The sequence below is a fragment of the Malaclemys terrapin genome, chromosome 2 (genome assembly GCF_027887155.1).
Source record: "Malaclemys terrapin pileata isolate rMalTer1 chromosome 2, rMalTer1.hap1, whole genome shotgun sequence".
Classification (NCBI taxonomy): domain Eukaryota; kingdom Metazoa; phylum Chordata; order Testudines; family Emydidae; genus Malaclemys; species Malaclemys terrapin.
In genome coordinates, this window is record NC_071506.1 from 201,457,939 (window position 1) to 201,484,596 (window position 26,658).

General features: G+C 39.4%; 1 protein-coding gene across 6 annotated transcripts in view; it reads right to left on the reverse strand.

The window, feature by feature from the left end:
* Nucleotides 1-2,737: 2,737 nt before the first annotated feature.
* The window catches only part of GOLGA4 (golgin A4), a 116,614-nt gene continuing 92,693 nt past the window's right edge, over nt 2,738-26,658 (reverse strand). For 5 of the 6 annotated variants that reach the window (XM_054019383.1, XM_054019385.1, XM_054019386.1 and 2 more), the window contains 7 exons: nt 24,663-24,683; nt 24,378-24,446; nt 23,536-23,611; nt 15,099-15,202; nt 7,728-7,814; nt 5,573-5,636; nt 2,738-3,481 (listed from right to left, as the gene is read on the reverse strand). In XM_054019383.1, the coding sequence (XP_053875358.1) occupies nt 5,607-5,636; nt 7,728-7,814; nt 15,099-15,202; nt 23,536-23,611; nt 24,378-24,446; nt 24,663-24,683 (387 nt within the window). In that variant the 3' untranslated portion in view covers nt 2,738-3,481; nt 5,573-5,606. The remainder of the gene's footprint in view (nt 3,482-5,572; nt 5,637-7,727; nt 7,815-15,098; nt 15,203-23,535; nt 23,612-24,377; nt 24,447-24,662; nt 24,684-26,658) is intronic. The other variant, XM_054019384.1, reaches the window with a different exon arrangement.

The window sequence follows — 26,658 nt, forward strand, 5'->3', positions numbered from 1 at the left end:
TTATAGAACTTTTTTTAAGCTTTTCAAAAATAGTGAATTTTGGGAGCATTTTTGTTTCCTCTGTAAATAATTGAGAGTTGGATGGTAATTATGTAATACGTAATATGTAATTAAAAAAAAATAAGATCACTTAAGATGTGATAGCAACAGAGGTTAGAAAAAAAGAATTAATGTATTTGCTCCAAGCTGTAGTAATGTTGTTTCAATTGTATATTGACTATCAATTTCAGGTCAGTTCACTGCACTCGAGTCATGGTTGACAAATAACTGCCCTGATGTAGTATCTTGTGAGAAAGGGGGGGAAAATGTGATCAAAGCCTCATATAAAATGTCCAGATGGTGAAGAATGAGACAAGACACTGGAAAATACAAGTGGTTATAAACTTCAGTGTCAGGGTAATAGGCTGTTAATGCATTTAATTTCCCATGGCATAAGATGTATACCTTATATGGAAACCTAAGCTTGAATTGTGTATTTTAAACTTTTTGTAATGGTATTGATAGCAAAATTATACAAACCTCTAGAAGGCCAGCCAAGAAAGAATAGAACATACATTGTACAGATCCACACGTACAAATCTGAAACCTGTTCAAGGTTACTGATGAGCAGCAGCCAATATTCTGGAGGACAAGATTCCCATACACAATACAGAACATACAGTAGAGAAAGCCAAAAAAGACTCTTAAAAGAGAAACTACTAAAATGAATATTTCTGTGAGAAAGTATCAAGCATATCATATACAGTCAAAGAAGGAAAAGCTTATAAAGAACAAAGGGAAGCAGCAGTGTAGTCAGAGAGTCTATTGGTAACAGAAGAGTTGGAGATATTTGACTTTGGGTGTTTTGAGTATCAGAGATTTACCACAGCAAGCAACATGGAAATACTCTTCTATTCATGTCATGTTTGATTGTTCAGGATCAAAAGAGAAGGATTCAAGATCTCTTCTGGACACAACTAGCTATCTAAGCATGTATAATAGTGAACATTATGGAATGATCTCTGCTGTTTTCCTAATTGCACTAGGGTACAAAATTTTGAAGATGAACTGAATGCAAAGTGCATTTCTTGCAACTAAACACCGCATAACAGGGTCTCCTTCTACCTGTAAACATTTTGCCATCCATTTCTTTAGTTGAATAAGAATCCTCAGTAATATCTTTCAAGGCTATTAAAAGGACTACTCAACTTCAGAAAACACTGTGAGGATGTTTTTAAATGTTTTGTTTAACCCTGAAAATCACTTGTCAAAACCAAACCAAACCAATGAGGGACTGATCTTCTCTCCCCTTCATTTGTTTGTAATATAGAAATGTGCCTGTGTATTCTAGGTTTTTATTTCATAGGTAGGGTATGCATCTATGTTTCTAAAGTCAGACTCTCAGATGAGATTAAAACAGGTCCTCTGACAACTTGAGGTCATTAAAGATCTCATAGTATTTTCCCACAGATTTAATATTCAAAGGATTTTGGCTTAATTCCAACTGTGGGTAATTACATTCTGCCCTACAAAAATGCCCCCAAGGTGAAAAAAGCCACTTTTTATTTTCTCTCCTAAACTACTGCACTATGTTGTTTATGTTGGAAAGCATGCACTGAGTCCCACCATGTGCGTGAGAATTACACATTTTCCGCATGACTCATGAACAATGAAGCTACGAGACCACCCCAAACTGATGCCATTAAAATCCTCCTTCTACCCCATCATTTATTCTGTATGTTATTTCTATTATGATAGTGCCAAGGAGCCCCAGCCATGGACCAGGACCCACAGTGGTAGGTGCTGTATGATGTGTTTTACAGAAATATTTTAGAAATGTTTTAGGCAGTATACAAAATTATTGGTTTACTCTACGTGTAAAATCAGAATTCTTTAATTACTGTGTGTCCAGCTATACAAGCCTTGAAGTGAAAGTAAAAAACGAAGTTTTTAGAAAATAACTTTTCCTTATATAAAGTCTAATATGTCAGTCTAACAGGGCTTCCAACGTGCATCTTGTATTGCTGGCATTCTATATGGCAGCTGTCAAGTATGGTTTAAATCTCTTTTTTTGTAGTCTTGATGCATTACAAGCAATCAGCTCTTACCCACTGTTGGTACAGGACTGAGGAGTGTCCCATCTTGGGCCATGGTGCAAATACTGCTCTAGCAAGTAAAATGGTATGTATCTTATAATGATGGTGAGCTAAAAAACAAATAAAAATCTGAAGTTACCTACATGCATGGAATGTTAGAGGTAATCCTGGCAGAGAGAAACTAATTGGCACAGTACAGATGAGAATTATTCCCACAACTATAAACACTTGGGATGGGGAACTGGGGGTTCACCTTCATCCGGATCTACAGTACTGTGCCTGATACCCCTATAAATAGAGGACAATTGATCTTTACCCATATGGGGATACTTGGATGTGGGTTTAGAGGATCAAGACCCTTTTTGAATTCCAATAACCATATTGGTATAACAAAATATACCAAGTGACTCCCTCGCTTTCCAGTTCATCATGTTTTCTATGTCTGTCATTGAGGCTATGATCCTCCAAAGATTTATGCATTGGAGTGGCCCCATTAACTACTTACATGCCTGAAGTTAAATGAGTCTTCGCAGGATCATGGCCTTAGATTGTAAACATTCCAAGCAAACGTTGCCTTATGGTCTTTTCGGTGGTCAAGTACGAAGTGGCTCCTCCTCATAAAAATATGTATAATATAAAAAAAACACACAATTCCAAAACTGTATAGTAAATAAAACTTTATTTCATCTCAGCTCCTGCCAGATTAGCATTGCCAGTCACAGATCAGCATATGATACAGTTATGTATTAATTATTTACAATTTACAGTAGTGTATTTCTTCTCCAGAAAATATAAGTACAAAAGCTAAGAGTAAATAAATGAGGTACTAAAATTTGGATTTATTGTAAGCAAAAGCTTAAAGAAATAGCCTTTAGCAAACAATCAAAAGATCAAATTGGAAGAAAATATTCAAACAAATTGCCTAATTCACCAGGAATCACCCACTAACTGCTACCCACCCAAAAATGTATTGCACAATTCATTCAGTCAAGAAATCAAAAATAAATAGAAGATACAAACCGTTAAGTTCAACTCTTAAAAACACCCAGTGAAACCTGTACTGAGATACAAGAGTGGGGCGAAGTCTTTCTAGGTTACAGTCTTTTTTCTCCCCTTTAAAAAAATAACCTTTAACATAAAATAGATGACAGTATTCAATATGAGGAGAAAAAAGACTCCTCACCAGATAACCACTGATTAGCATCTCTTCTCAAGGCAGTTTTAACTATATTCACGGTCCAAAGTGTGTGTTGATTTTTTCTGTCCTGCTGCTCCATCTGGGACCCTGAATAATAGTTTTTCCTCTTGTCCATTCTCAACGGAGAACAGAGATATGAAAGTATTTCTAAGCAGCATTGTCATAAGACCTTACTATCACAATTTCTTCAAGATGGTCGTAGCCATGACTAGGGAAGAAAAAAAAAAAAAAGGCCAGTAAATGAATGTTACATTGTGAAGAGAAAATTACAAGCACTTTTAGTATTTAAATAAATCAATCAGGAGAGCAATTGAATCTGATTGCTGGAGAAAAGCAATAGGAGACAGAAAGAACTTGGATTTGAGGTCAGGCTGAATGACTTGACTTATTCTGTGATCTTGGGCAAGTAATTCAATTTCTATATTTTTCAGACAACACAACTGAAGCTGAGTAAAAGAGTAAGATCTCACTGGAAACTACATACTGCATCTGAGCATCATGCCTAGTTAAGTAAAATACAAAACTGAATTTTAGAATGAGACAAAATGTTATTCCCCCTTCTTTCCTATCAAGGCCTCTAGTTAAAATGACAGGAAAGTAATACCCCAACTCAAAACAATTCCTGCCTTGGCCAATCATAGACATAAATCCCTTGTACCTAATCAAGAAGTGAATACCTCACATTTGCAATGCAGTCAGCATCAGCTTGATCATAAGTTGCTTAGAGGCAAGAATGTCATATTTGAGGTCAATAAACTGCCATAATCCACTAAAGCTTTGCAAAACTAGGACAGCACAATTTACTCTTGCAATGAGATTTTACTAGATTATACAAGATTTACATGCACAGGCCTCATTTACGTTAGTAAAATGACCTGTTGCTGACACCATGGTCAGCATCAAGCCCCTTCTTTGCGCCTCCTAAATGATGCTGAAAACTGTTTTACTGATAGAAAGGACAAAACCTTTTTTCAATAGGGCACAGAAAGAGTAACAGGGATTACATCTCAATCATACTTTCTATAATGGTGTTGAAAGTAGTTTCACCTTGTCGATACTGACCCTTCAACCATTTTCAGCCATGGCAAAGGAAAAGTCTGTTGACGCCAATATCCCAGAAAAGTAAGGACCAGAGGACAGACAGACATTCCAGATATTGGGCTTAGAATGCAACATTTAAGAGAGTATGAAATAAGGATAAGAGTAGAAACTTTAAGGACTGGTAGAGAGGAACAGATTTCCCTCTTTATCAGATATATTTTGCATCCAAGTTTTGTCTGGTTTTAGTTTTAAGGGAGAAAAAAAATTAAGGCAAGCTCAACATGTCCCACAGAATTTGTTTTGAAATATTATTCATTTTCAATCAGAATGCTAATCACATTAGATTATGTAGAATGTTGTGACTATTTACTTCCATGTCCTATTACTGTGGATCATTATTGTTTTAATTTTTACCTTGAGTGGTCTGATACAGCCTTTTCATTGTAAGCCAACCCAGCCACTTGGTCTCTAACACTAGAGTTATTTGTGCACAGGTTCATTAATGAAGCCAAACTAATTTGTAACAAATTGTGTAATAACAAATATTGTGATGTCTCCAATCAAAAAGGTCTTTCCTCCCCATCTCTGCTTTGTCATCTTGTTACTACCAACCCATGACTCTGAACCAGCAAAATATTAAAGCATGTGCTGAACTTTAAGTAGGTTTGAAGTCTAATTTGAAGCCAACTTGAAGTTAAGCACTTGCATAAGTGCCTTACTGGATCAGGGCCCATGTATGCAATATTTCATTTTAAGTATTTTATTAAATTATGATCCCTTTTGATTTTTATATGGCATTAGGATCCATTTTAAGCATGAAAGTAAGTGAGCATATTCCAGTAATTTGACTTACCTATTTGCTTATTCAAATAAGAAGCACAAATAGAATAAAGCCAAGTTAAATATATTTTGTATTACAGGCTATTTGATTAAGAATCTTTTTCTACTCCCTTTTGACATATCTGAGGTTTGTACAGCTCTGAATCAGTATTTGAAAAGATGCAAACTGTCCTCAGATCAGAAAATAAATTAATCTTGAAACTGAGGCTTACTTCTTACAAACTTAGCTTTGTAAAGCAAAATAAAGATAAACAGTTAGTTTAGGGGTATATTACAAGCTTGTCTTGCAAAGAGCATTCAGTAATTATGAACAAAACCAGGGAGGAGAGAAAGAAAAATCTAGCAGAAGGATAATGAAGTGCATGCTATAGATTTGACCTTCAAATAAAACACAATACACATATTAGGCTTCACTCACCCACATGCTAACTAAGCACAGACTGATGGAATATTCAGAAGATACCACTGCGAGGTGAGGTAAACTACAAAGCCAGAAAGAAAACACCTTATTGGAATATTTTATTAATAGCACAAATTTGAGCTCAGTGGACATCGTGTGCTTATATATGAGGCTGAGAGGATTAGACAGAAACAACACTCTGAAGTAAATACTAATATACCAAGGTCAATATCCCAAGTCAATTTATCTGTGATTTGTTTTTAAACTTTCAAGAGAAACTCTCAGATATATGCCCATTGTATAGGTAAGGGAAAGATTGGGCACTAAAATGGTAAATAAAACTGACAAGTATCCTTAATTTACTACAATGTAAATGTGTTTTATTTCAGTAGCAAAACAAGTTGACAATTTATACTTTTATAATCTGTAAATATTTCAGGCAAAAGTTAATAGGAATATCAGATTGTTCCTTATCAGACTAATCAACGCATTCCTGACTTGTTTAAAAAAAAAAATATAAATTTATGCTTTAATTTAGACAATTTACACCACTAGAAAGGAAATGTAAGTATTTAATAAATGTTTTTCAAATACCACCACCAGTCTATTATGAAATAGGGAGAAGCCCTACATCAACTGATTATTAATATAATATGCTTGGATAGTTTAGTCTAATCCCAGCAGCCTAAATCTCTTACACACAAGTACATCAAAAAGTTTAGTAAACATCTAAATAGGTGCTACTCCAGGCAGAGTAATAAGCTAATAAAAAGAACAACAAACTGGTTAGAAATGTTTAATTTTGAAGGTTTGGGAGGTGGTTAAAAAGGTATGGTTATTTCTTTTAATATCTGATTAAATTACCTTTGAAGACAAGCATGTTGCTAATCATTTCAGAGAACAGAGTGCAGATACTTTCAGTGCAAGGACTGCTTAGCTGGGACAGGAAGTTACACTCTTTTTGTTTTACGAGTTTAAATAAATATTTGGAGATTGGGATGGACTGGCCAAGAGCCTGGACTGGAATAGAATACTTATCAATACCAATGTTGCTTTTACAGTATAGTTTCCTTCAAACAAAATACTTTCAACACCCCTTATAACAAAAATCTATAATTTTGCTTGTTGTGTTCAACTCTATGTTAACAGTAACTGAAGATTTTTTTAAAGTTTGCTTCAAAGAGATCAATGTTGTTTGTGTGGTTTCGTAAAGTGAAACAAACAACTACCTAAAATAATAATCTTATCTGCCTCTAAAATGATCAGAGATAGCCAAGACCAGTAGGGAGGGAAGGAGAGAAGAAACAAGACCAATAGGGGAAGTACAAGCTACAATAAACTCTTAACTATTTATTTTACTGGCCCACAAAAACATGAATAATCCTACTGAGTTCAGATATTGTGTTTCACCGCCATTCAATTAATAAAATGCCTTTTACACTTATAAAATAATGATCGTGCAAAGAGTGCTTTTTCTGATTAGCACTGTATCTTGCTTCCCTCAGAGCATAAAGTACTCTGCTCCTGGTCTTGCATTTCATCTACTTGGAAATCTTTTTGTAAAGCAAAGCACCCCTCAATTCCTTAAATAACTGAAAATCTAGCCCTGAGGAACTATTAAAGACACTAGTATAATATGAGTTCCTTTCTGTCCCTCCCAAAATCTAGACTTCTCTATGCTCACATGACATATCCAATATTGGGAGAGCAGAGCAGGCTTTCAATATTTGTTGTCAATTTAAAAAAGGCATTCTACTCTACATCAAGGATGCAGCTATACTGGCTATATTCAGCACTCTTCCCCTCTGTTGTTCTAGGGGAAAGCTCTATCAGCAGAACTGCTATTGCACACACTAAGCAAAGCCAAGCAGGCACAGGAGTTGTTACCATTTTTGCTTTTAGTAAGGATAGATGGCACAGTGGCAAAAATGCCTGCACATTGGCTACAGTGCTCCCATTGTCAATACCACCAGTGGAACTGCTCCAGTACTAGACCAATGGCGGGACATATTAGTGGAGACAAAGCCCTTACTTTTTTCTTTTGTCATAAATTCAAGCCTACTTCTACAATGGGAAATTCTCCTGAGGAAGGGAGGGACGTTAAACAACCAAGTTTCACCCACCTATGTCTAGCAGCCCATGTTCATATATCCAGTCTACTTATAAGGCTTACCAATGGTCGAGCGTCTTCTCGTTCTAAGATCTTCTGCGTTTGGTCGGCTGGGAACTTCAGCACTGTGGTTATAACCTTTGCCATTGTCTAAAGAAAAAAAGTTAATGGTCTGTAAGTAACTTAACATGCATAAGAAAAGATTAAACTGCTGTTTAACAGTTACAAATGTATTCATTTATCAAAGTTCTGTATGTTTTTAGTAATGTCAATGGAAGCTATTGCAAAAAAAGTCAGACATGCACATTAGTTTCACATCTCATTTGCTTGACAGATGGCATATTATGTGAATTTTATGGAAGATTCTTCAGTTTATATTATCACAAACTGCAATATAAGCTCTATAGTTAGCACAAAGCTCAAACACATTAACCTCTTTCATAAAATGGCGCTACTGACTACTGTTGCAAAAGATTCAACCCTTCCTGAGATTTCTTCCTATAAACTATCTAATCTGTATGTCACTACAAGATACATTTTTTTAGTCACATGAAATAATGCTCTACAGCTCAACTGCATTCACATCAGCCTGACATCTTGTAAAACAAATCCAGACAAATAAGCTACTGCACTAGCAGGTTCCAAGATTAACAGCAGAACTTCATTTGTGGAAACATTATTGGCAGGTGTGTAGTATGCTGCACTGATACAGCAAAGTTCTCTGACATCCTCTTATGAAAGGAGTCGTAAGTAGAAAGCATTATTATTATTGTTAATTTAACCTATAACAATATCTGTATGAGGTAGGTATAAGAATTACCTCTATTTTGTATGTGGAAAACAAAACAGAAAAGGTCATATCAATAGTTACACATTAGGTGGCAGAGGCAGGATTACAACTCTCATTTGAATGTTTTAGCCACCAACATGCTCCCACCTGAAATAGGACCAACGCTTCCATTTTCATTTTGGTCAGCAACAATAGAAGGTAAGGGGGAAGAAGGTGCAGTAACATGGATGAATATAGGTGGTCAGGTGATTGCACAGGAAATCTCAGGTGCTTTCCCACATGCTGCAACAGCTGTAGGTACAGCTCTAACAGAATGTGCTATAAGAGTCATACTTGCAGCTCTTACACAATGCAGTGGTGACAAGATTGCTGCCCATCTACTGCTATTGTTTCCCACCAGCTAATTTCTCTTGTCAAACCCCTCATTCTCCACTTAGGACTGAAAGATCACAAAGCAATGAACTCGGAATGTACACCCACACTCACAGGATAGCTACCTCTGAAGCCCTCACTATTAATTTCAACAGGACACAATGGTATGCACAAATAAGTTAAAAAAATATACATGCATTGCAAATCCATATATGTATTTTCATGTAGTATGTGCCAACTCAAACAAACATTCTTAAAACCTTCTTTCTTGAAAATGTATGTTTTGTAATTTATCACTAGCATTGCCTTGAAATTCTTCAAGTTCTTGCAGTCACAAGGGAGATTTAGAAATAAAATTATTTCAGGTCCAAATGATTGCAAACATCGTGAATGAAACTTACAAGCATTTTGGAATTTAAGACTATATGCTTTACAAAGTGTTTACCTGATTATGCCTTTATTATCTTGATTATATTTTTCTAGAAAAATCCAGGTGAAGCATAATAATAATCCCTACCTTTCATATACTCACATACATAGTAATAAGTTCTAATAAAAGAGCTGATCGTTTACATTCCTACTTACTGCCAATTCTTTCAAGGAGTATAGATATTTCTTAAAGATATCAAGGCACTCTATAATTTGAACAATATTGCTGCTCACAAGCAGAACCCACAAATTTCACCGCAAAGCTGCATATAACTGTCCCATGCTGTCACACAATTCACTATTTGTTACTACATGATTCAGTATGATTGCCAAGGCTATCCACCTCCCATGCTTAAGCGTATAAGCCAGTAACAGCGAAAAATGTGTCTAGGGTCCCTGAGATCTCTGCATACATTTAACTAATTCAGAAATATAGGCTGGAAATCAACAAAATCTGGAATTATTATGACAGACCACCCTTCCATTTCAATATTTGCAAAGCTGCCTATGTAACCAACACATGAACTGCACACATCAGAGGCAGACAAACAACACACAGATTGGCAATTTGACTCTAGAACAGACTCCAAATTGTATAATGGAATTGAGAGTCTCAGCATCTGTAAAAGCAATGCCCTAGATCAGTGGTTTTCAAACTGTGGGTCACGACTCAGTACTTGGTCGTGGAATGTAAGGCACTGGGTCGCGGCGGCTCTGGTCAGCATTGGCGGTGCTGCCCAGCTAAGGCAAGTTAGTCCCTACCTGTTCTGACACCGCGCTGCATCCCGGAAGTGGCCATCAGCAGGTCTGGTTCCTAGGAGAGGGGAGGGCACGGGGCTCCGTGCGCTGCCCCGAGCACTGGCTCCGCACTCCCATTCGCCAGTTCCCAGCCAACGCGAGCTGTGGGTGGGGGTGACTGGTGTCTGCGGGCAAGAGCCGTGCACAGCCGCTTGCGTGCCTCCGTGTAGGAGCTGGATCTGCTGCTGGCTGCTTCCAGGGAGGGCCGGCTACAGGGTTTTGGCCGCCCCAAGCAGCCAAAAAAAAAAAAAAAAAAAAAAAAAAAAAAAGCCGATCGCGATCTGTGGCGGCAATTCGGCGGGAGGTCCTTCGCTCCGAGCAGGAGTGAGGGACCGTCCGCCGAATTGCCGCCCAACAGCTGGACGTGCCACCCCTCTCCGAAGTGGTTGCCCCAAGCAGCTGCTTGTTAAGCTGGTGCCTGGAGCCGGCCCTGCTTCCAGGGAGCAGCGCAGTCCGTGGTGCCAGGACAGGCGGGAAGCCTGCCTCTGCACCCCGGCTGTGCTGCTGACGGGGAGCCACCGGAGGTAAGCCCACACCCCAATCCCCTGCCCGGAGCACCCTCCGGCACCCCAAACTCCTCATCCCTGGCCCCACCCCAGAGCCTGCACCCCCCACCCCAGAGCCTCCTCCCATACCCTGAACCCCTCATTCCTGGCCTCACCCCACAGCCCTCACCCCCGCAGCCCAACCCTATGCCCCTGCCCAGAGCCCCTCCCACAACCCAAACCTCTTATCCCCAGCTCTGTTGGGTCGTGGGCGTCAACCATTTTCTTCAACTGGGTCACCAGAAAAAAAAAGTTTTAAAACCACTGCTCTAGATTTCTGTAAGAACTGGGTTTTTACCGTGCTTGACAAACAAAATGTCAACACAATGTCCTAAAGATGCAGTATAAGTATACTTGGTTAATTCAGCAAAAAGAATGAGGAGCCCTTGTGGCACCTTAGAAACTAACAAATTTATTTGGGCATAAGTTTCGTGGGCTAAAACCCACTTCATCGGGTTTTAGCCCACGAAAGCTTATGCTCAAATAAATTTGTTAGTCTCTAAGGTGCCACAAGTACTCCTTGTTCTTTTTGGTTAATTCAGTTATTCACATGATGGTTAAGAACATTATTTTACTGCACCATAGAGTGTGCTATGCATCTCAGAGTACAAATAAACTTAACAAGGTGTGTTCCCAGAAAAACGTACACTGTAATTTCACGACACAGTAAAGAGGCACCAGATTAAGTAGGGTAGGAAGACAGTTAAATTACATTGGTTACTCAAAGGTGTGTGTAGTGTGACTGAACAATTTATTTTTGTAGTTTTGAACAAGTGCCGTACAAGCCCATTCGTTTATAAGCTGACCCCCAAGATGGATAAGTAAAAATAGAAAATTTTTATAACCCATTCATAACCCTGCCCTATAATTCAGGGGTCAGCAAACTTTGGCTCCCGGGCCATCAGGATAAGCCGCTGGTGGGCCGAGATGGTTTGTTTACCTGGAACGTCTGCAGGCGCGGGTCAGGACAGTAACTGGTAGGAAAATTTTTTTGTGGGGAGAAGCTGGGAGTCAGAGGAATAACTCCTGTGACCACCCCCCACACGACCCCACCCCTAGCCTGGGACCCCCACACTCTCCCCATCCCATCCCTTCCCACCTTATGTGGGGAGAGCCAGGAGAGGATGTCTCTGGCCTGGCTGGAGCTGCTCCAGCAGGCTGGGCAGTGCGGCTGCAGCCTGCTCCGGCAGGCCAAACCAGATAGCGCGGCCGCAGCTCATTCCAGTGGGCTAGGCCGGGCGGCACGGCAACAGTGTGCTCCAGCAGACTGGGCAGCATGGCCACAGCCTGCTCTGGGGGGCAGGGCCAAGCAGCACGGCTGCAGCCTGCCAGCCCTGGAGCTACAGCTGCTTCGGAGGCGGGGGGAGAGCAGCGTGGCCAGAAACGGAGAGACTGTGGCCCCCCCTCTTCCCTTCTGGCTCTGCCGGCTGTGCTACCTTTCCTTTCTCCCACTGTTGCGGGGAGGGGCTGTGTCCCACCTCTCCCTCTCTATACCTATTCATAAGCCGACCCCCTTCTCTGGTGCTTCCCTCTTTTACTAAAAAAATTCGGCTTATGAACGAGTATATACAGTACTTATAAATATGAAATATACATTATTAAGTATACATATGATATATACATTTATTTATATGAAATAAAATGTCTTAGATAATTCACTTAAGATCCATTTCTATGTTGGTGTTCACAAGGTGGGATTTGACTAGTGGCTTGGCGAACTACTTAGTAGAAGGCATTCCACATAAAGGCATGATATGCAAAAGGTGCATAGGTGTTTATGAGCAAGGTGAGCAATTTGGACACTGGGTAGCATTAGCAAAGTGGTAGTAGGATGCAATGTGGTAAAAGACTAGGCTAATTAAGTAGGCAGGGGGTGTTATGTAGCGCTATGAAAGTAAGCACAATTTGAATGTGGAGCAATGCATAAATTCAAATTAGGGGTGAGCATGATCATATCAATAGGCCAAGAAGATCCTAGCTGCTGTATTATATTTGGGGGGTGGGGAAATGATGGAGGTGACAAATACATCAGAGGAAGATGAGGTTGCAATAAATAAGATAGGGGATGTCTAGGGCCTGGATGACATTTTACTGTCTGGATACATATAAAAGATTAGATCTTAGAAATGTTGCAGATGAAAGGGAGGTAGGAATTGGATACTGCCTGATATGAAGAGCAGATCAGTCAAAGATGATGCCTGGGTTGCAAGCCTGGGTGACAGGGAGGATGTGATGTTATCAATGGTAACAGAAAAAAGTGAGGAGTGGATTTTGGAGGGAAAGAAAAATTAAATGCTTGGCCATGTTAAATTGCCTGCAAGCCATCCAGAAGCAGCGGTCAAAGAAACCAGGCTGAGACATGGGTTTAGATGGAGGGAAGCCACGCAGGAGTGGGCGAGAGATTTTTATCAGCATCGAGTTCATGACTGACGCAAACTGAGTAGATGAGATATCCTTGCAAACTACATGTACTTTCTGAAGCACAAGGAGGAGACAACTAGAACGTTGCTATGTTTAATGAGAATGTCAGGTTTCATTTGATTTTTACCTTAACAGTCTAATATTCATGGTTAGCTTTCAAACGCATAAAATAAATCAACCCCATTACTACTGTGATCTGAATTGTTAATGAGGAAAGCATGGGCTGTCTCAGAAATTTATCACTTCTTTAAATTTTGTTTATGTTCTGTTAGTCCTGCTACCTTGATTCTTTGGTGCTAACAGACAACCAAATAACTATGAATACTAAAGAAAGAGCACAATCAGACACTTGCAAAAAGTTGCATTAAAAGGACTCTACAATTTCCCATCACCTATCAAATCTAAAAGTAGCTACCAAATTTTTAAAACCTTTGAAAATGTCTCTCTTCATTCATTTATTTGCATTGAATAAAATGCCTCTCTCCATTAAAATAAAAATACCTTTTTAAGCAAGTTTAAGAGCTAGACATCTGTCTTCAGTGCAATTTAATTTTCATTTGGATATGTATACAATCTTAGAAAACCACCTCTAAGATTGGCTTCTAACTCTGTCTTTGGTTGAGAGAGGATGCAACTTTCAGAAGTGTTTTTTTTTTGTTTTGTTTTTTTTTTTAAATTAAGCAACTTGCACCCTGGATGGAAGCCAGACCCTTAAAGTCAATCTACTTTAATGTCTATACAGTAATGCAGATTGCATGTCACATGAGAATGTTGTTCTGACTTCAGATCACAAGTAATATATATGGTTATTCACTTTTACACCCAAAACTTCTGTGGCTTCTTTTCTTCCTAGAAAGATTGCTGAAACTAAGCTTAGCTTTAATGCAGTGGTTCTCAAACTTTCGTACGTGACCCCTTTCACATAGCAAGCCTTTGAGTGTGACCCCCCTTACAAATTAAAAACATCTTTTTATATATTTAACACCATTATAAATTCTGGAGACAAAGTGGAATTTGGGGTGGAGGCTGACAGCTCACGACCCCCCATGTAATAGCCTTGACACTCCCCAGTTTGAGAACCCCAGCTTTAATGTGTTACTACTACCAAACTACTCAGATTTGCAATTTCAAAGTCCCAATTTAAGTATAGTGATATTTTGGACACTTAACAAGAAACAGTTTTAATCAGTAACACAGAACTGGAGCCTTACTAAATATAGTTTAACATTAAAATTAGTCTAGAGATGTTTCAAATTAGACTTCATTGAATGCAGGCATGTTACTCAAATTGCAGGATTTTTGTCTGGTGCTGTCTCAAAGCTACGCTGTGCTTGTTTGTTACATGTCACAACCATGCCCATTACATCCAACAATAAACTTTAGAACAAATATGATTCATTTAGAATTCTAATGAAATACTGAGAGCTGTAGTGCTTAACATTAGCCCCATTTGAAAGATGTAACTGGAAGAGTGGAAGTATTATAGATAGGTGTATTTTGCCCTAAGAAGGAAAGATTTTCATCTAAATAACACAAACATCTTGCTTAGATGATAAACCTCATTATGACAATATCTCTTTCAAACCAGACCAATTTCTACATATAGCTATTCATACTAGTTATTTAGAATTCCAACTGAAAAAGGATTTCACTAGCTGACATTCTACACTGACAAAGTTGGCTTTCAGTCATTCTCTTCTATTACTCAAAATACATCAAAAAAATAAAAACACCACCCAGAAAAGATACATGCCCTAGTGAAATAGGATACTTGGGGTTTTGGGGAAGATGTTTCTGAACCTTCAAAACTAGTCACAAGATATAGTTCAATACAATTGTTATTGCTGGAATTTGATGTCAAAACAATGTCATAGGTTCACGAGAAGAAAAAAAAAAGACAAAGATCTATCATTCAAACTCTGAACAGGACTGAAACCCCAGTTCTTTACACACTATCAGCTACCGTCACAGCATTCCATCAATAGTAAATACATAGTGCTCAAATCCTACACAGCAAGAGTGAGAAATTCAATTCTAATCCAAACCACATGTCAAATCACAGCATATAGCATTCCATACCTTTGTCTCTCGGCCCATCATATATTCAAACAGCACCTTCCGCAAGTATTCAAACTCAGTAGGCTCTCCAAAGAGAGAGACATCAGCATGGCAGAGATTCCCATCTGTGTAAACAAAAATAAGACTATATTTATACTGACAGTCACTCATATAATCCAAAATTATTCTTGCTTAGAAAATGACTGGAATAAAATATAGTCAAGTAGAGAAACATTTTATTAAACTGAACAATTGTGTCAAATGCCTAAAATTTAATTGTAACTGAATGTACAATATTCCAGAACATCTATATAGAAGATATTCACTTCTCAAGTTGTTTTTTGAATACATTCCTTGATCTTTTTTCTACACCAACATACAGCAATAGATACATTTAAAACAGAATTTGCTTGATTGCTGCTGCTACCTTCCTCCCTTCCAATTAAATTCAGAAGCTTGTGTCAGCTCATCTGAATCAAGAAACTATACCAGTTTAGTTGCTTACTTAAAAATCTGAATAAATTAGTCTAACTAGGATTCTTAATCTTAAAGGCCTCAAACAAGCTTTTGTAGTTCTGATCTTACTGGGAGTTGGGTTAGTCAGTACCTCACAAGATCAGACCTCTATATGCAAAGATTTTATTTAGGGCTGTCAATTAATCGCAGTTAACTCACGCAATTAACTCAAAAAAATTAATCACAAATTAAAAAATTAATCGCAATCAATTGCAGTTTTAATCACAATGTTAAACAATAGAATACCAATTGAAATTTATTACATATGTTTGAATGTTTTTCTACATTTTCAAATATATTGATTTCAATTACAACACAGAATACAAAGTGTACAGTGCTCACTTTATATTTTTATTACAAATATTTGCACTGTACAAATGATAAAAGAAATAGTACTTTTCAGTTCACCTCATATAAGTACTGTAGTGCAATCTCTTTATCGTGTAAATGCAACTTACAAATGTAGATTTTTTTTCCTTACATAACTGCACTCAAAAATAAAACAATGCAAAACTTTAGAGCCTACAAATCCACTCAGTCTTACTTCTTGTTCAGCCAATCGCTAAGACAAACAAGTTTGTTTACATTTACGGGAGATCATACTACCCACTTCTTATTTACAATGTCACCAGAAAGTGAGAATAGGAGCTTGCATGGGACTTTTGTAACCGGCACTGCAAGGTGTTTACGTGCCAGATATGCTAAACATTCGTATGCCCCTTCATGTTTCAGCCACCATTCCAGAGGACATACTTCCATGCTGATGAAGCTCATTAAAAAAATAATGTGTTAATTAAATTTGTGACTGAACTCCTTGGGGAAGAATTGTATGAAGCATGAAGGGACATATTAATTTTAGCGCATCTGGCACTTAAATATCTTGCAATGCCCGCTACAACAGTGCCATGTGAATGCCTCTCTCACTTTCAGGTGACACTGCAAACAAGAAGTGGGCAGCATTATCTCCTGCAAATATAAACCAACTTGTTTGTCTGAGCAATTGGCTGAACAAGAAGTAGGACTGAGTAGGATCTAAAGTTTTACATTGTTCTATTTTTGAGGGCAATTTTTTTTTTGTACATAATTCTACATTTGTAAGTTCAACTTTCATGATAAAGAGATTGCACTACAGTACTTGTATTAGGTGAATTGAAAAATATTATGTATTTTGTTTTTTACAGTGCAAATATTTCTAATAAAAATAATAATATAAATGAGCACTGTACTTTGTATTCTGTGTTGTAATTGAAATCAATACATCTGAAAATGTAGAAAACATCCAAAAATATTTATATAAATGGTATTTTATTATTGTTTAACAGTGCGATTAATTGTGATTAATTTTTTAATCGCTTGACAGCCCTAGTTTTATTTCATATAGATGATATAGAAAAATTGTGTAATTTAAAAGGGTGAGCAAACAGGCTGAGGAAGTGGAGGTGACGGGGTGATTAAATAAATAAATTAATGAAGATAACCTATCTCCTAGAATGGGAAGAGACCTTGAAAGGTCATCAAGTCCAGCCCCCTTGCCTTCACTAGCAGGACCAAGTACTGATTTTGCCCCAGATCCCTAAGTGGCCCTCTCAAGGATTGAACTCACAACCCTCGGTTTAGTGGGCCAATGCTCAAACCACTGAGCTATCCCTTCCCCCCCAGGCAGACAGAATATATCTCCAGTTTTTAATATTCTTTCCAATTACATCTCCTTCCCTACAAGCGCCAATCATGGATCTCACTGTGCTAGGTGCTGTACAAACAAATTAAAAAGATCATCCCTGCTCCAAAGAGCTTACAACGTAAGTATAAGATAAGAGACAACAGATGGATACAGATAAAAGACTGTGGTGTCTGGAAGCCAGCAGCCTAACCATTGTCAAGTTTTTTGTAGGCATCATGGCAAAGGAGAGTTATAAGGAGGGATCTGAAGGAGGATAACAAGGTTGCTTTGTGGATGTTTATGGAGAGCACCTCCCCAGCACGAGAAGCACGCAAGACAGCATGAAGGTGCTCATTTGAAAATTTAATAATTGGTAATGGAAGCTGATATTATTGACTGATGGAGATGGGAGCCAACATCTCAACAGTGAATGACAGTGGATATAGTGAAGGGCCTTGAAAATGAAGACAAGCACCTTATGTTTGATGCAATAGAGAAAGAGGAGCCAATAGACAGATGCAAAGATACAGGCTAGGAGAATAATCTTTGCAGCAACATTCTGAATGGATATGAGTGGAGGAAAGAATGCATTTGGGAAGACCAGAGAAGAGCATGTTGTAGTAATTGAGATATGAAACAATGAAAGCCTGGATAACAGTTTTAGCTGTGTGGATGGATTGGAAATGCCATATCTTAGAGATGTTATACAAAAAAGAATCTGCAAGATTTAGACATAGAATAGATGTGAAGACTTAGAGACCCAAGGTGAAGAGGATGCCCAGGTTATGAGTTTCAGAGTAGCAGTGGTTAGTTTGTATCTGCAAATAGAATAGGAGTACTTGTGGTATATCTCCTCAATATATGTTCCATTCTATATGCATCCGAAGAAGTGGGCTGTAGTCCACGAAAGCTTATGCTCTAATAAATTTGTTAGTCTCTAAGGTGCCACAAGTACTCCTGTTCTTCTTTTTTCTTAGAGACTAACAAATTTATTTGAACATAAGCTTTCGTGGGATACAGTCAAGATCTTGTGCAGAGAAAGAAGTAGAGGCAGGATAAAATAAGGGTTGAGGAGCAAGTCAAATGTGTCAAAAAGGCAGCTGGAACTGAGGACATGGGATTCAAGTAAGTTGTGAGAAGTAGAATTGTTTAGCTAGGAAGATGGCAGAATTGAAAGAGGAAAGAATGAATCTGTAGCAGAGGAAATCGGCCTGGTCACAGAATTTCCATCAAAGAAGCTCTTCAGCGTGACCACAGGAGCAAAGGAAACTGCTGTTGGGGGTCGGGGGAATAGGGGGAGCCAGGGAAGGGTGAACTTTGTGATTAAAGAGTGGGGCAAAAGACTCAAAGGTGGAGGAGAATGAAGAACAGAGAGCATTAACAACCATATCAACGGAAGAAAGGGAGGAGAGGGCTAAGAGCAGACAAGGAGTCATCAGTGTTGATGAACTGAAAATCACAGAAAGGCCAAGTGACAAGGTGTGAGGAAGGGGGCTGATGAGCGATGCTGAAAGACACCAGATGATGTTTGGTAAGAAAGAACTCAGCAACAGATATCAAAGAGAGAGCAGTGCTTGGTAAAGACCAAGTCTCTTGAACAGCCCTTTAGGTAAATGATAAAAGTTGAACCAGACTGCAGGTAGGCTGAAGAGGTGAGCGTGAGCAAATGTGCAGCTAAAGAGTCAGAAGGGTCCTCCACATGAAAGATGAAGTCACAGAGGATGAGCGCTGGAGACTGTGAGTACAGGAAGAGAGAACTTGAAGTCAAAATCAGAGGAAGGCTGATGGGGAGGAGTCGGGTAGATGAAAGCAACATGGAGTGGGAAAGGAGAGAAGAGTCTGATGCAGTGATGTTTGAAAGAGTGGGAAGAGAAAAGCGGGCAGAGGGTCGAAGCAGCTAGAATGGAAGAAAGCCCAATAACCCCAATCATGGTCTGATCCAGGGCGGTACCGCTGTAAGATAGGCCAGCTGCAGAAGCAGTGTCAGATGAAGGGATCTGTGAGAGCCAGGAGTGGGAGGCAGCAAGATATGAAGAGGATCACAGAGCTTTTTAGATATGGAGTAAGTGTTCCAGAGACAGCAAAAGAAGGGGAAGGTGCTGGGGGGCGGGGAAGGTGCTGGGGGGCAGGGAAGGAGATGGGCATGAGATTAGGAATGGTGGTGAGAGAGGGCAGATGTGATGGGAGGTGGAGAGGTGGGGATAGGGGAGGGCTGAGGCACATGTCATCCGAGGTGAGGGGGGGAGGGATAGCCTGCTAAACCCAGGCTTGTGAGTTCAATCCTTGAGGGGGCCACTTGGGGATCTGGGGCATAATCAGTACTTGGTCCTGCTAGTGAAGGCAGGGGGCTGGACTCGATGATCTTTCAAGGTCCCTTCCAGTTCCAGGAGATAAGATATCTCCATTAATTTATTTATTTTTTTTTTAATTAGATGTAGGAGCTACATTTGTGCTGATGGAAGGAGGAGGGGAAGATTGGGTGGAGAAGGGAAGAGAAGCAGGTAGAGCTGGTTGGAACTGTAGAGGGGCAACGGTAGCCAGGAAGGGGAAAATGGAGTGGGGGAAAGAGGGGGATGATGGCATATGTTATGATGCAGAAGAAGGGTGTGGCAAAAGCCATTGGAGAGTGGCAGATAGGTGATAACTTCATTAGTCCAAATTTATTAATTGTGTACACATGGTCAACTATGAATTCCTCATAAGATTACTGTAATACTTTCATTTTCCATATGCTCACCATCCATAAGGAATAAGGAAACCATTTTTAGCAACTCAAAATACTGATCAAAATTTAAAAGAAGTCTTTATTTAAAACAGCTGTTCAGTGGTTTCCCGTCACTGTAGATCTGTCAAAATTCTCTATCCAAGAGATGAAAGCTTCTCCCCTGATTAGAAATAGTATAGTGACTAACTGCTCAACTACTGTTTAAGTGTCACCAGACCTATAGGCTTTGGTTTTTACTGGAGCCTCAGGGAGATCACTTTACCCACATCCTATTGGTCTGTATTTAGAATCAACTGCAGACCTTATATGTTGGCAGCATCTTCATCTTGTCATTACAGATATAAAATATTCCTGTCTACACCTATAAATCACTTTGCTTTCAGATGTTTCCCAAATCAAGTTTAAGTTGCTGCATTAGTGGTAGAAGTTCTCAATCTCAGTGTGGTTACATGCATTGGCAGTATTTTCATATTCCTTCTCTACTCAAAATTTGTTTTCTACTTAGAGTACTTTTCTTTTCCAATGTAATAGTTTCCTGGCTTTAATCAAATACAGAGCAAGTTACTTATAATGAAAGGAAAGATATGTGCCAGATTGTCTGGATTGTGCCTTTTCAAGCACCATCATCTGACAATTAATCTGACTCAGCATTTTTAAAGTATTACTTCATTTGGAGTCAATCCCAAATGTACAACAGCAAAATCCATTCAATTACAGTAACACAATTACCAGTTATGCCATACTGGTATAATCACCATTAAAATCAAGTATGTTCAAAGTATGTTATCTTTTTACACCGTGTTGTGGTTCACATTGTGTTACAAACTTCACCTACTAATCAGTAAATCTTTAAAATCTAGATATACTCGTTTCCCTTAAATCTTTTAATAACAAAAATCTATACCAAGAAAGATAAAAGACTAGAAAACAAAACTATAATGTATTGTAGACTGAAGATTAGTCTAAGATATATCAATATAAGCACTTTTACACCAGCATACTTGCATCCAGGTTTGGATGTTTTATTGCTTTAACTATATCAATTTCTAATCCGATATAGTAATAACAAAGGTGTGCTTAGACCAGACCTAATTCTAGACACAAGCAAGGTCTTCCTTTGGAAATGTCACTCTTATTCAACTTGTTTCTTAACTTTTTTCAGCACTTTCCCAAATGCTCAACAGAATGGACATTTCAGAAAAATTAGCTTCAGAGAGCCATAAGGAAAGGAGCAACTTCCATAAGGTGTACCCACTAGAAATCATCCGTATCTAGGACAAAGGAAAAAAACTACATTCTTGAAGAATAATCATTCTTGTCTAGTTACATATCCAAGTTTAATGAGCAGCTCTCAGGAAACCCACAAAGAGTTGTGCATTTACCCAAAATGTGAAAATATATTTTACAACTTTCCAAAAAGCTAATTACTTCAGATGTATAAAAAATAAGTGTGTATTTTTAGTATTACTTCCAATTTAATTGTAAGGAGTTTTTTTTTAATTTTAAAACAAATCCAAAAGGAAGCCGCCAATGCGAAGAACAAGATGTTTATCACAACAAACATTACTCATATTAAGACAAAAGAATGCTGAAGTCTATTACTTTATACTTCTAGCCTTTGTGTTTGTTCTTAAATTTTAATACAGGAACGGGCCACCGCATTACCACAAAATCAGTGTAACTATTTAAAATCTAATCTGAAGGATGCTTTTTTTGATAATAGAATGTATGAGCCATGCTGTAGCATGGCTTCATTAGCTCATCCACATGAAACGAAATTTAGTATATTTTTCTCATTATGTCACCAATATAGTTTTAGCTAGCACAGCTGAGTTTGACAATTCTTTGAATTATTTTCAAGGTTTTTTAAAGAAAACATTTTATGGAAAATGATAGAACATATTAAATTATCTAATGGTGGTTCTCCTCTTCTCCTGACTTTGATCATATCACTCCCTGCAAGTCTTTTTTACTGGCGTGCCTTCTGCAAGAAATTCAAACTTCTTGCCTCTACTCTCAAGGCTTGACACAGATCTCCTACCACCTATATTTCAGCACTTGGCCTTAGAAGGCTTAAATTTTGCCCATTTTTATGTCTCTAGTATTCCTGAACAGGATGTGACTATTACTTCTCACACACTCGAGAAAGTGCTAAGTACTGAACTTTTTCATACCACCCTCATTTCTTGGGAAGAGTCGTCCCTCTAAAAATTCTCCTTTTCTTCTTTTGTTTAGCCTTTAGTTACTGTCCCCCTATTTGTCTGCTCCCACTCTCCTGACCTTTTCTTTGTCATGGTTACTGAGTTTTTTAAGACCCCTATTAGTCTTGAGTGCATCCGTCAGGTGACAGGCTTGGCTTCCTACACTTTATGACTATTCTATTACTAGAGCTCTGGGCTGCAGCTCCCCTCTTTACCAACTGTGTTAATCTAACAGGCCCAACTGTGTTTGGCACCTATAAGCCTTTTTCTCCAGAAACCTGTGACAGCAGCTAATTAAAGTGACTCAGAACCAGCGTCTTCAAAATAAAGTAGCATTTAATTACCAAAAGGAACACAGCATTTAGGAAAACAGGTTAACACATGGCCTTACCTAAACTTAACCTCTCTATCCATAGTTCAGGTAGGTCCAGCCTAATCCCAGCTCTCTCTTGGGAAACCCAGTCTGCTTGCTATCATCTCCATGACTCTCGGTCAATGTGTTTTTCTTGCCCAAGTGTCAGCCCTCACTGACACTCCCTGGCAGTCTGTGGCTATCCAATCCTCACTCTTTTCTAGACCTAGGGACCTCTAACATTTTTGTGTTCCCTCTGATATCTCTTCCCCGCCTTGGCAAAACAGCTGTCACCTGGCTGGGGCCAAACAGTCACCTCTTCACCACTATAAACCTGGCTATTATATCTGAGTATTAGTTGGGATGCTCCAACTTTTATTAGTTGGGATGCTCTTTCCTGCTTGGTTACTTTAACAACATCATAAGTAAGTAACAACACAAACACAAAGACATGCACCATATTCATTCAAAACAACAGATATTTCCCTGTTCACCTCAGTATTTTATCTGTCCAAAGTAACCTACGAGATTCCTGAGGCACGGCTATGGTTTACTGATTGCACTGCATCATGCATGTGTATAAGGCTATATAATAAAATGCCACCCCATAATCAGACCATAGATTTACAATCACATACTTTCAACTTCGTGTGTTTCACTGATTGCTGTGCTTTTTTGTTCTGTTTATTCCTGACTGTAGAGAGAAATAAAGCTCTCAATAGCTCTGGTAGAGAGGTTACAAAGCTCTTATAGTGGTGACACAATAAATATAACTATCACAAAATGTTCATGGAATCATGTGACAGCTCTATTAAGCTCTAATAGGACAAAATATGAGCAAGATTCTATAGTAAATCTCGCAGGATCTTGCACAGCCATTATGCAGTTACTGAATGTCACATTAGACAAAAAGATTAATATAACATTTTCAAACTATGTGAAGTGTGACCATTTCCTTTGAAGGACTGTTTTATTTACTATGTGGGGAAATAAGTTTTCCTTACCTCTGTATGGTGATCCAACAGCTGTGACATACACGTTTTTCTCATAATTTTTCAACTGATCTTTAAGTATATGAATCTAAACAGTCACAAAAGGACGAGTGATGAATATAAACAATTAAAATTAAACATAACTGAAATGGCTTTCAGATATGCAACATGAACATCTCAACCATCCATGTAAGTGGGATGCTTTGTTTGTATAGAAAGAAAACACTAAAAACTGTTTCCATACAGGACTATTCAGAGGTTAAAGAGTACAAAACTATGAAAATTACATTTTAAGGCTAGCTGTTAAACAGCATTTAGCTCTACTGTGGGAGGGAAAAAAAGAATAAATTGCCATGGCTTGAGATGGGACACTAGATGGGGTGGGCAAGTACTCCGAGGTTCTTCCAAGCATTCCTTCTCAAATGTTTATCTGACTGGTTCTTGCTCAGGGTACAAATGATCACCATATGTGGGGTCGGAAAGGAATTTTCCTCAGGTCAGATTGGCAGTGACTTTGGAGGGGTACGGGGTTCACCTTTCTCTGATGCACTGTGTGTGGGTCACTTGCCAGACTTATCTGAGTTCTTATTTAATCAATTCCCTGCCACTGCAGGGGCCTCAAGCAGTGGTGCACCGCAGTCCCCACTACTGTCTGCCTGGGGCACATAATAGTTTAGCCTGCTGCAGGCTATAATACTTTGGTTTAATGTGGGTTGTTGGGTTTAGTGCATGTGTGGCGCTGGTGCTAGCTGTGATGTACAGGAGGTCAGTCTGAATGATCTGGTGGTCCCTTCTGGGCTTAAACTCTATGACTTTATGAACACTATTTCTTCTTATTCAAACAAGACCCCTACCTGCTCTATGAACTCCTGCTCTTTCAACTTTGAATCATTGACAAGAGTTGTCTTCTGTGCTAGCTGTATCTGAAAGAAAAGTCACATATGGGATTCATCAATCAAGTATTGTACATACACTGCACATTTTTGCATTGCAAGTACATTTTTTTCTTGTTAAACATTCCCCCCCCCTTCATCAGTTAATATATGCAATCCTAAAAACATCACTTCTAATCACAAGACACTGAGGAGCACAATTAAACATCTAGATAGCACTATGAACCAATGAAATTCAAACCTTACCTGAAGCTCTGTTATTGTTACCTAGAACAAAAAAGACACAATTAAACTCAAATGTTTTTCATTTGCATCTTTAGATATAAAATATAAAATTACCACAATATCTTTCTAAAAGAATTCATGCCAGCATGGAGAATTACACTGGACAAGAATACACAGACGTTAAGAGATAGTAGCAGTCGATTAAGGATTAATCAGTCACCCAATCAGGGTTCTTTGTGTTTGTGACTGATGACAGTAATAAGGATCAAAATCACAACATTACATATATACTCAAATTTAAAAATAAAATCCTGTAAATGTACTTCATTACTGTTACATGTAGCTAGAATGAGTAATGTAAGTTACGCTTTGAATAACATTGGAAGGAGTATAACCAATTTATTCAGCTATGGCCAATTAACTTAATTTTAATGTAAAGGCGAAGAAGCTAATATGTCCAATCTCTACAAAACAGATACTGTGTAATAATGGTAACTGAATGCTCATAGAATACAGTTCAAAGAAATTCTAATAGCTGTTAACCTTACTGGGAATACTATATACTTTATACAGACATGCTATTGATATATTTATATCTAATTATGTAAATTAAACTATGTCTTTTAGCTCAGTGTTACTCAGGGCGTTACTGGAAACGCGTAAGGTAAATTTTCATATGACAATAGCTTCCTTATCCAAAATATTGTTACCTTTGAGAGTCGTACATTTATACATACATTTATATATACATTTGTGCAAATTACCTGAGCTGGTTACTTCCAATCTTTTTAAATGCTTAGGGTTTTTTTAAAATTGATAATGCTGTATTAGTTATACATTTTGCATATTGGGTTATACTAAATGTCAGTGACCTTAACTGGGTGTCAACATGTGTGTGAAATTTATTGTAGTTTTTAAAATACAGATCTTGAAAGCGTAAATCATGGCAATATAGGAAAACAAAGGTTGGTTATTTGTAACTGGAGTTCTTCAAGATGCATATTCACACTCTCAGGGGATGCGCCAGCCTGTGCAGCTGAGAGGATGAAACCTTTTGGTAGCACTGTCCATCAGAGTGCCCTGGTGCTCCTCTGACCACCCACCCGCACTTAGGGTGACCAGACGTCCCGATTTTATCGGGACTGTCTCGATATTTGCTTGTTTGTCCCGTGTCCTGACTGATGTGCGGTCAGGATACTGGACAAACAAGCAATTTTGCCCTCCCTGGGGGCTCTCGCCCCCTCCCATCCCCGACTCCACCCCCTCCTTCCCCCATTGGCTCCCTCCCCAAATCCCCGCCCTGGCCCCGCCTCTTACCCAAGCACGTGGCATTCCTCCTCCCTCCCAGGCTTGTTGCTGTAATGGCGGCAAGCCTGGAGGGTGGGGGTGGTGGCCGGCTTCCAGTTCCTGGAGCTGGTGAGTAGGGGCACCGGGCGGGCAGGGAGGCTGGCAAGGGGGCTGCTCCCCCAGGAGGGCGACGGGGGTCTCCGGACCCCCGCAGGGGAGAGCGGCTCGGGGCTGCACAAGTGGCCACGTAAAGTTTATCGGCTCGGGGTGGACCCCGGCCAGCTTCTCACCCCTGTAGGGGGGTAGCGTCCACTCTTCCCTCCTCATCCTGGCTCCTCAGCTGAGCCCCCCCGTCGCCCTCCTGGGGGAGCAGCCCCCATGCCTGCCCGCCAGGTGCCCCTACTCACCAACTCCAGGAACTGGAAGCTGGCTACCCTCCCCCCACACTCCAGGCTTGTGCCGGCATTCCAGCTGCCAGCCTGGGAGGGAGAGAGAAGGAATGCTGCTCAGCTGAGGAGCCGGGATGACGGAGGAGGGGAGATTCGGCTCCTTACCTGGCCTGCGGCGGCTGGCGAGACATGCTGGCGCAAGGCGAGGAGCCAGCCGGGGTCCCCCCGCAGCCGATAAACTTTACGTGACCACTCGTGCGGCCCTGAGCCGCTCTCCCCCGCCGCTGCCAGGGTCCGGAGCCCCGCGCCTCTAGCTCCAGCGGCTCCTTCCCTGCAGGGTG